This window comes from Anopheles stephensi, chromosome 2 (genome assembly GCF_013141755.1).
Source record: "Anopheles stephensi strain Indian chromosome 2, UCI_ANSTEP_V1.0, whole genome shotgun sequence".
NCBI lineage: Eukaryota > Metazoa > Arthropoda > Insecta > Diptera > Culicidae > Anopheles > Anopheles stephensi.
In genome coordinates this window covers 85,586,058-85,597,539 of record NC_050202.1, presented here as the reverse complement: position 1 = coordinate 85,597,539, position 11,482 = coordinate 85,586,058, and the positions used below count along the sequence as shown (strand labels likewise).

The 11,482-nt window shown below is 48.4% G+C and overlaps 1 protein-coding gene across 1 annotated transcript; it reads left to right on the top strand.

Annotated features, from left to right (window-relative positions):
- The first annotated feature begins 13 nt into the window (after positions 1 to 13).
- Positions 14 to 2,196, top strand: LOC118507093. The gene is made up of 2 exons (XM_036045083.1): positions 14 to 552; positions 617 to 2,196. Exons 1-2 carry the CDS (start codon positions 262 to 264, stop codon positions 2,081 to 2,083), a joined length of 1,758 nt encoding a protein of 585 aa, XP_035900976.1. The 5' UTR covers positions 14 to 261; the 3' UTR covers positions 2,084 to 2,196.
- Positions 2,197 to 11,482: the final 9,286 nt, after the last annotated feature.

Below are 11,482 nucleotides of genomic sequence, written 5' to 3'. Positions count from 1 at the left end.
AATAATAAGAGAACTGCACGTACACTCTCACACACACACACACACACACACACACACACTTCAGCTCTGGTATACATAATACAGAAGAAGGAAGGGTTATTAAAAACTGTTTGCACAAACTTATTGACTCCGAAATATCTACAATTCATCGCCGAGTTAACAATTAGCGTTCCCTAGAGGACGCATTAGACGACTGCTTCCTTCGCCGGGTGACGAATCGTGCTATGTCTCTACACAAGTCAGTACTTGCCCGAGTGCGCTATGGATTGGATGCGCATTGTACTGGGAGGATTCATGTGTGGAGTTGTGTCCTTCGCTGCTATACTTCTTCCACGGGAGCTTCCTTCTGCGTCGGAATCTATCTTTCAATTAATTGATGAATGTTTTAAGCACACTTCGCGAACTCTGTACATCGTGGGAATGGAACAGCTCGACGCCTATCGGAGCTATCTGGCGTTGCCCTATCCGAAAGTGATTCTTCAGAGTGGACGCTCCATCGGCACACCGGACGAGACGAGTTTGGTTGTGATGTACGTGGATTGCTCCTCGCAGGTAAGGGTATATACGATGTTTTGCTCGGGACATTCAGCTACCGTAATCCGTTTCCTCGTCCCAGAATTCTATGTTCGCCGCGCTGCGTACGATGATGCAGGACTTTAGGCGTATCGTGCGGAATGGGAGATACGTCGTGCTGGTTGATGATGTGTACCTGCCGGAAGGAAACGTAGCCGTTGCGATCAGTCTTGGCTCATTCTTCGCAACGTACAACATCGTGTACTGGGGCGTGACAGGAGTGCGCCGGGCGGACGAACTGCAGTACACGCTGTTCTTCGCATCGAACGTTTTCTTCATGACCAGCCCGCTGGCGCACGGTCCGATTTTTGAGTGGAACCGTGGACTGTTGCGCAACACCACGTTCGGCATTAAGGGACAGGCCGTCATGTCCTTTCCGTACAGCCATCGAAAAGGGGGAGGACAGTTACGGGGCATAGATATGAGCATCTTCGAGAATGTGATGGAGCGAATCGGTTGCCTGCTGGAGGTGCTGATCGTCGAACGGACGGACGATCCCGAGCGTGACATGCAGCGCATCATGAACCGCTTGCATGAGATGAAGCTGGACGTAATGTTAACGCGCAGGGATGTGAAACCCGGCACGCTGCCCGTCGTATACATTCCCGACTTTACGTACTACTGTCTGGTGGCACCACGCTTCACACAGATCGATCTGACACGTTCCTTGCTGCGTCCGTTCTCGTCCGACGTGTGGTGGTTTATCGTGACGGGTGGCATTTTCATAAACCTACTAAAGGAAGTTTCGAAGCACAACACCGCGCTGAGAGCGTTCGCGAGACGGCTCAACTTTGGCAAACCGTTCCGATCCTTTTATCGCATCAGCTTTGCGATCATTTGTTTCGTGCTGCTCGAGTCGTACCTTGCGAAGGTGACTTCCTTCTTCCTTGCCTACCGCTTTCTGCCTGATGCGAAATCGTTGGATGAATTTTTCGCCACAGGCATTCCGATTCGGCTAGAGGAGAGCAGTGACAGATTTCTGGAGGTGCTGGAGCCCCGCTTGAGGCAGCTGATTGTGGCACGCGGCGTAGACAGTGCGCAGTGTGATCAGTACTCGCGACAGTGTGCTCATCTGGACAGCTTTGCGCACGCGTCCTACATGATAAATGAAATTATTGACGTTGATCCGGTGACCGGGAGGAAGCAGTCGTACATTGTGCCGGAGATGGTCGCAAGCTACAACTATCTATCGTACTGCTTTGCCCGTGGCTCTACGTTAACCGATCTGGTGGCGGTGTATCTGCAGCGTATGTACGAAACGGGTCTGATGCGGCTGTACCAGCGCCAGTACGAGCAGTATCTGCTGCCGAACAATCGCGCCCATGTCGTGGCGGAAAGTTCGCTCGAGTTTGCCCATCTGATGTCGCTGTGGATCTGTGTTAGCATCGGGTGGGGCCTGTCGGTTAGTGTGTTTGTCGGGGAGCTGGTGCACTGCTGGTTGTTGAGGATGTGCCGTAAAGGACGAACGTTTAAGCAGGTGCACAGGAAGTTAAGGAGACGCGCTTGGTAGCTAGCGGGAGGTAGGTAGATCTTCAGATAGGTTACATAGGTATGATCCCAACTGATCTTAGAAGCGATGTAACTTTGGAGGTCTTTTTGCTAGTTACCTGTTAATCCAACTGATATCTGACAGAGCTCAACCAGATATGCAGTGTACCGAAAAACTAAAGAAGAAACCACCAATTTTGAAACATCCAGCATCCAATCGATATGATCGCCAGTGATGGTAGTGTTCCGCAACGTGTTACTCAACCGCTTACACTAACACCTACCAATTTGCGTAACTATTTGTCGTGTTTTGTACCATAAATTCCCCTTACAGATAGGTGCACTGAGAAAGCAACGATGGTTGGGAGGTGCTTGAATCGCTTGAAGGTGGCATAAAGAAAGACCCAAAATTAGGTCACGCACCGATGACACGCCCGATCGCGCAAAAGGAAAACGTCTCCGGAAAACCGCAAACGGCACCGATGTTATCACCTCAGAAAATGGCCAAAAGGTTTTGTCGCTACCAGGGAATGATGGCCTGCGTTGTTCCATTTCATTTTCGGTTTGCTTCCCATAGACCACCCGTAAAACAGCAACAATGGTGTACATTCTTGTGGAGGTGTAAAACGATTGCGACAGAAAATGGAAATCTGGCCGGCTGGTGATAATTTGTACATTCGTACATCGCACGATAGATTCGGCCGGCATCTTTCCCTGTCCTGAAGCTGGAGGAGAGTACCATGCAAGCAAAAAGGAAGAAGTGGCAGAGATTAGTTTGTCTGGTCATTGCTCTTTGACTCGGTCGGTGTCGGCAAGCGTATGCCTAGTGGGAAGCGGTACTACGGGAGATTAATCTTCAAGAATTCTTATGCTCATTATTCTCGAGCCAGCGCAACAGAGACTTAATCAAAGCTCCTGTCAGCCAGACAAAGACAGGCCCTAAAGGTGTCCAAGCGCCTGCTGTCCGCGAAAAGTCAAGGGCAAGAAAATGAAACTCGGGCGCATAATTAAGCGCGCACCCATGTGGGCGGTACCGGCATCGGTGACGAAGCTGACGGAACTTGAGGTCACACTCGAAAGGTGGGAAGATTCGAAATGGCCGTTTTTCTGCGTACCGATTAGGCGCCATAGTAATGGCCCCCCTGAAACAAAGCAATGTCAGCGGACGTGGCCGTGGTTGGTTTTTGGTGGGTGCGTAATCGAGCGCGCGCGCGCGTGAACGCTTTACGCTGGTAAGGAAATGCCCAAAATATGATAATTTCCGTAGAGGAAAATTGCGTTTGTTCTAGTGTATGTGTTGTGAGAAGTGGGACATTAGACGGTTTATGGAAAGACGCCTTAGAGGACCCATTGGGAATGACGATGATTCGATGCTGTAATATCAGAGGGACCCTTGTCAGCTCCAAATACCTGGTCGTCAGTGGCATCAGTGGGAGAAGAATTCAATTATGACATTTGAAACCGTTCAAAGGCGAACGCTATCTATCGGGGCGGCAATCACGGGCATTATTTAATGCGTTCGTTCGTTTAAACGTCCCAAATGGACAAATGCGCCGATGCCAGCGATCCAGCAGGCAGTAGGGCAATAGAAAGTTTGAATCGCACAGTAATGTGTTCCCTCTTACTCGGTGCTTTCAGGCTATTTTAATCGAAATAGGGAGATAGCTGGCATACTCACAATAATAGATCGAGTTAGTCGAGAAATGATTTCCATTAAACGGTCCCCCCCCCCCCACCCCCCCCCCAATGCCAGTCCCGGTCGGGTGGGCTTATTAAACATTCAAACCCGAACTGTACAGATCGCTCGCAATTGCACCAGGCGGATTGCGTTCTTTCTGCTCCGGGACGACATCACCGGGACGAAATGTCGTCGACGGGGCAGATTATATCACCGGCATTGTCATCTTGCGGTGTGGTGTACGTTGACGAGCCCGCCCGCTCGTGGCCGTATTTTGACAAAAAGAGAATCGGGATGAAACGCGGTAATCGGTTGGGTTTTGCGTATCGGTAGAATCGTAGGCTCGGTGGTTTGGTACCCGCTGGAAACCAGCGATCGGTGACGCAACTGTCGATCGGGCCCCCCTCCCGAGTATTGTGTAGTGAACCTTGCGTGATAAAAATGTCATCTCATCCGAGGGCTGTTTGACGGGCTGTGATGCTGTGAGTGCCTATCAGACGAATCCGATCCGTATATTAATTAAGACACCCGATGCATCCTGAAAACCGTGGGTCGCGTACGATTCGCCAATTCCGCCTGTAGGAGGAACAGCGCACCACGGCCTAACCTTCGCACCCTGAACCTTATGCGACTTGGTTGGTGATCGGTTTTGATGGAGCGTTGATGCTGCACACTAATCGTTGTCGCGCAGGTTGCCGATCGAGAACGGGGACATGCGAACATCTTCCCGCACAGAAAGCGGAGACCGTGAGAGCCAAAAATTATGTAATTAATTTCCAATGAACGCTTTGGGACGCGCGCGCGGCCGCGCACACTCGGATTATCTCGGATTGCTTAATGAATTTGACAGCGGTTCGGTAGTGGTACCGCAGACGTCGGTCGCGGTGTGTTAATCGTTGTCGTGACAATTGCATTTTGAACCGTACACACCATACACAGGCTGGTGGGCAATGCAAACCGGGGACCCAGCAAAGCGATTAAACGAGGTCAGTTTAGTGATGATACGCAGGTATTGTGCCCGACGGTGGTTATGATTATGAAAGCCCCTTCCTGAAAACGCCATTCCGAACCAATGGATGGATGGATGGATGGTGCGATGCTTTGATTGAAGGTCTCACACATCTTCGGCGTGATATGTTTCCGTTTTGCAACATCGCACATTGGGCAGTTGGGGTGCGAATGGTAAAAGCAGTTAGGATTTTCATGATATTGAAGGCTTATGCTTACTCGTTAAGAGTGTTTTAAAGTTTTTTTTTTAAAATTTAATCACTCAAAGCTATTATCTCATTTCGATTGAAAATTTCTTATTCGTTACGAAAAATAATTCCATGCTTGACATCATGCCCGACGACTCACGTCTCAAGTCAATTAATTTAATTTAGGAGTTGGTATGAATTTAAAGTTGGGCATTTAATGTATAATTTACTGTTAAGGTTATGAATTTTATAACAAGGAATATTCCATAAATTAGAATGAACTCTGACGAATGAATTGTGCAAACGGACAATGAATACACAGTAGTGATGGTCATACGAGAGGCGTTCTTCACACGGTTGGACCGGGGTTCAAATTCCATCCAGACCACCTCCCCGTACGGAGGGCTGATTACCTTGCTACGGGTAAAATCAAGTCACAGAAAGCCAGAAAGAAGATGGATCATACGACTCTTTTCACGGATCGACCCGGAGTCGAATTCGCTGCTATAGGAATCGATTCGGGTTCGGGTCATTCGTAGGTTCGATCCGTAGGCAGTGGTGGGTCAGGATATTTGGAGGCCCCGAGCGGAATTGCTACTGAGGCCACACTAATTGTGATATTGGTGGAAAACAACAGGATTTTCCTGGCCGATGTGGCCCCACTAAACCATGAGGCCCCGAACGGCCGTTCCTTCCGCTCCTAGGTTGATCCGCCACTGCCCGTAGGTTCGGTTTGATACGTAGGTTCCGAGTCCGAGTCGCCGCGTTGCGATTGCGGGACGACCCATGCATTAGACCGAACTCGTCGGACTCGAACTCGTGGACCTGAGCTCGTTGGAACTAGAGATACAGTAACTGACTGAAAGACAAGCGAGAAAAACGCGAGTTTGATTAATCCCAATCATAATCATTGAAAATCCTACAGAACGACTTGGCCTTATTGCTTACTGTTGCCTTTTTATATTTTTCAATAAATAAAATCTCCAGATTGCCTTAAACAAAAGCTTAACTTTAATTGCTGCAAACATGAGTGCATTACACACACGACTAACTTTATAATTTAAATGAGTAGCTTTATCCCAACATAAAGCCATAACTGCCCATTGTGCACCACCGGGCACGATCGATGAAGATGAGGAGTACAGATGAGGGACTTGATACAAGTGCGATGTATCGAACCTCTTCCATGGGCACACATGGGTGGCTGCTAATGACAGAAATGGTTGTGGCAAAAAGAAAATACGCATCACGCATCGGTGTGGGCTCGGATCCTCTCCGGGGTCACCGCAACCTGTTCTATGTTTTGATGGGCCGTTTGATTGTTTGATCGATTCGTAAGAGGAAGAAAAAGCATTAACACAAAATGCCACTGGCTGGCATGGGGTTTTGTTATGGTGTGTTAAATATCAAGTGGCACTACATGAAGCAAGATGCCGTGTAGATTTTCTTTCTCTTCTACGTACAAGATGAGTGAAAAAAGGAAGCTTTCATCACAGAAAAAGAAAACGGTTTGTGCGGGGAAAATGAACAGTGTGGCCTTGAAATCCTTCTACAGGAAAAACATACTGGCCTTTTTTCTTTTATCGAAGGTAAAATGAGCCTCCAAAGTGGGTCGATGCGCCTATCCCCAAACAAAAAACGATGATATGATCATCCTAACAAGCTACGCATCTTGCGCTGAGCCGCGCATGGAGATGGGTGGGCAGTAACAGTTCGTTTGATAAATGAACGTTGGTTGATGGCCGAAAGAACGCATGTTTTCACCCGACCTGCCGGACGCGTGCCACGATCGTGATAGGGCACGGCTGACATTTTGACAAAACCACACTCGTTAGTGTGAAGATTGAGGCCAACCCGTGCGGTGCCCATCGAACACCACCACTAACGCACACTTGGCCGCTCAGAAGAGGGATGTACTTTTCTTCCCTCTTATTAAATCATCCGTACTGTACCCACCATCTGGGGTGGATTAAGCCGTCATTGCAACAACACGATCACGCGTGCCCGAAAAAAAAAAAATAAAAAAACGGTCTTCAGATTAAAGTTAGGCGGGGGAGAAAAAAAAGTTGATGAGAAAAGCTCAACGCTTGTGACCTTGTATGGCGCTTGATTCGCCCTTAATTCTCGAGCACGTTGTTTTCATGAGGCGCACTGTGAAGCTGTGGTGTGCTCCACTTAAGCGATAGTTCACCCACGACCTCCGCCCAGGGAAGGTGTAGTCTAGCTCCTTGTTAGCAAGTGGGCTCAAGACGCTGACATTGAATTGGGGTGGAAAACCTGCACACCTAACGGGGTACCGTGAGGATTTTCCACCAAACTGTCCTTGTCAGCCTGCAAGATCAAGTACAAGCGTCGTCCGGATTGTATCTGAACCGGTTGCGTTCGGTGTAACGGATCGGATCGATCTGATTGGGATCGAAATGAAGTGAAAAATAATTATTCTTGAATTTAAATTAATTTGCCCCATTAAATGATTAGTGGTGGTGGTGGTGGACAGCGGGCAGCGCAGGTTGCTTGCCGTGAAGGACGATCGAGCTGAAGATAGCGATCGAACGATCGTACTGGCGCGAAGCAAGTATTTGGTGTAATTGCAAACCGTTTAAAAGGCAACACGGTGGTAGATTTATGGATGCTGTCGTGGAATGTAATGACGGGCGGGTTTGTTTTGTGGCCACTTTAAGCAAATAAATAGTAAACAAAATTATTCAAATGCACATAAGAATTCTTATTTTATTTTATTGAAACACTCACCAGCGATCTTCTTCCTAAATGCGTGGATGGAATGTGATCTTCAGCGATCGGTTTAAGACGCAATTTAAAGCCTCAAAGTTCTCACGCTTCCAAAATGTTCCCCACTGTCAATCTGGCCTCAGTCCATTGCCCTAGTGGGCGCCAGATTTGAGTTAGGTGTTCCCTATCGCACCGCTCCACGGTCATGCTTTTGCACCGTGCAAATAAACTCCGCAGCACGGAAGCACAGCCAAACAAACAGGAAGAACTCGCGTCTACCGTTCGGACCAACCGAAAGAAAGAACGATGCGTAGTTGAGGCTTATAATATTCTTGTTGCTGCTGCGGCTGCTGCCTCTTTTTCCACTTCGTTTTTCATCGCAGCCATCGTACGACTACTACCACCAGTCATCGCTTAGATTGGCTGCTTCGGCGGGTGTAATTAAATCGGTGAGAAGATTTAAACCCCAGCCCCACGGTGTAATTAATCGAATTTTTAGAACCATCCGTTCCGACACGCGGGAGCTTGTCTGGGTGGGACAGATGGCAGGAAGAAGGCAGAAGAAGATCTGCTATTTTCGCCATAAGGATGGAGCGCTTACATTTCGTTTACTTAAGCACACATTCGGGTTGGTTATTTTGCGATACGTTATTTTTCTGAATCATTAATTAGGGTGTAAAATTGGCGATTATTTGCATTAATTAGATAAATCGGATTGAGGAATGAAAAAAAGTTGTTGTTTTGGACATCTGTTTGTGCAATTTCCAGCTACGAAGCGAGCATTTGCATCAAAAGACTTCAATGCGATGTACTGAGAGAGTAAGCGACGAACCCTTTACAAAAATCCTTCCCGTCAGGTTGAATGTGACAGATCGTTCTTATAAACTGTTCAAAATGTAATTAAATTTTAAGTTTGCGCGCGTGTGTGTGTGTGTGCGCCTAAATTTAAAACTCCTCAACACACAACAAGTGTCCCGATAAGTGCAGCCACCGTCCGGCCGAATGACGAAGCGATAAACTTCAATCGAGCGGCACAAATTAATGTGTGCGAGGAAGCTTCCCCGGTAAGGATGCGGCGAGCGCGTGACAAAAAGGTTCGCCTCGCCCTTGGCCACAGTCAAACCACGGGACCCCAACGCCACCGGGTCAAGTGAGACTCTCGACCCCAACCGTCGGACTCATCTGCCCTGTTTCGCGTACAGATCGATAAATCTAGCTCCCCAAAGTCGATGTGAGAACGCGAATTGCGCCGCCGTCGAGAATCGGCTTTATTTATGTTCTCGCACTCGAGCCGTTCGTTGATAGGAACGGGAGATAAGCGGGCCACAGCTCAGTGAAGTTCACCGCCTGCTGATGATCATTATTGTCTTACGTGAAAGGATGTGTCTGTTTTAAGGTTCGGTCATACTCGTTTGGGGAGCTTCTTCATGTTTAAATGGGGGAATCAAATGCTGGCTCGAATCGATTGTGCAAGTAAACCACCGTATGCCTTGAGGGCATTCAATTAATGGATTTGCAGCCTGGTTCGACAGAAGAATAACGTGGCGCTTGGAACCGCGCGATACCCGCCGGCAGGGTTATCCGGCTTGTCTGCAGTCTCAGACCTGCACTCAAAGTATGATCACACGGTTCGGAAAATTAGTCAATACCGTTTGTACCGGGTGTCGTTTATTTTGCTTGATTTATTTTGTAATTCAGTGGCGGTTTTTACTTGTGTCGACTCATCACGAGCCGCACCATAATGATATGCGTAGCAAAGCATCCTGCGCACGCACAAACCATCTGGTCGTGTCGTTAATTAGAATCTCTTGCTTAAGGTAAGAGCCTTCTTTAACTGGTCGTAAATTAATTGCTTTTCTGGTTGACGTGCGAGCATGACACACACGGTGCCGTACACTCATCACTGAAAAGTTGAGCCGATGATGTTTTGAGAGGTCAATGCAAATTTTCCTTATAAGCAGCGCATAAACCCTGGGTGTTGCGTTGAATGAACTTTCGAAGCACCGGGCAAAGAAAGCGGGAGGTTAGCAATCAACAGGGTGGTTGCAAATTGATGCCGGAGGATGGCATGCTAAGACGCTCAAACGCCGGCAGCAGGAACGCGGCTGATAATGTCAAGGTGGCAGGCACTGTGTGTGTGTGTCTGGTGCGATGTTCCAGTGGCACAGTGATCATGAAAGCTGCCAAGTGTGAATTGGATGCTTCACGTGTCTGCAAGTTCGGTCCGATAATTTCATACGTTTCTTGCCACCCAGATGAGTCTGCTGCGCTATGGGAAAAAGGAAAGTACGATGAACTTCGGGATGCGCCTGGGAACGGTTGCATAATGACGCCACGAACGATCGACGAACGGACGAAGACGGATGAAAGCTGTACGAAGGATGAACTTTAAGGCCCACAGCCACAAAAGCTGGCCACAGCCGAGATTTACGATACGTTCGAAGCCGAAGTTATCGTCAAACGGAGTTTAGCAAACAAGCACATTATGTGGAACCGAGCCTGATAGCAAGCGGCACAAGCCAGCTTCGTGGGCCAGGTTAAAGTTCAAATCGCCTCATCTCGTCTCGATGCTTCTTCCAGGACCGAGGGCAGTGTTTTGTGGAATGTGCCACACACCGAGCGCCCACTTTCGGTTCTTCTTGGCGCGGAACCAAAACCGCGTCGGGTCTCGTGGTGGGGTGTTAGTACCGCTTGCGGTCAGTTTCCTTGACCTCGTGTGTCTCTCGGTGTTTACAATAGTACGGTCGGTAATGTGATGCTAGAATTTTAACAGCACGGCGTTTTCGCTTTCCGTGCGCATCATCTCCATCGGGCGGGCGAAAGTACAGACATTGACATTTAGATCTGATGCTGCTGCTGCTGCTGCATTACATTAGATTGATGCCAATTCAAGTAGCATTTCAGGGAGGGTTGTTATTTTGGCTGGCTGGTTCCGAGCGCCCGGCAGCCCGGCAACCTTTACCCGTTGTTCGTCGGCTCGTAAACGTTTGACATTGTTGGGTGGGAAAAATTCGTTACAGAAATGTCAAGATCTTACGGCAATAAAAAGCGCGGTGCGGCCCTTCCGAGGCAGAGGCGCAGGTTTTGGGGCCCGGGCGTCCTATGACCTACACAGGTGATACACATAAATCATAAAACAATTTATTACACTATATTACGCAAAGAAAAGCGCATAATTGCCAATGTATCGACGTGATCTGTGCATGTTGTTTTCGTTACCAGTGCGCCGATGTGTCGTCCTCGCCGATCAATGCTGCCGATTGTTTGGAAAATCAGCCACACTTAACCTTCGAACGGCATTTATGTGAGTGTTTATTCACCGACCGACACCTGCACCACGTCGGGTGGTTCGACTGCAAGCAAACAGTGTGCCCCGGGACTGTTGTTCACACATCTGTAGACACTTTTAATTAAGCAACAAAGGAGTCGCAAGACCGGGCTCGTCGTCGCCTAATGCATTTATCAGCAGTCTCTCGTCATCAGTTTAGTTAATCAATCACTATCAGCTTCCTGGTGTGGAAGGTGGCCTTTGGCATTTTGGCATCGCTTTTTCGGGTGACCTCATCATCGGCTGGCGATGAAGAACGAAACTGTTCGCCAATAAATTCTCAAGGTTTGTTTTGTGGCTGGTGTTAGATTCCCAAACGAAAGCGTATCTATGCCCAAAAGGATATGTAATCAATTTCCCCATTCGATGGCTCGTTTTCAAGCCAAGAGTCACTAGAGGGACGCAGCCGAGAAGCTCCCTTAGCTCTAGCAATCTAGCCCGGAGGCGTTCGATTGCTTCATACCCTTTCGACGCATAATAATGGTCGTG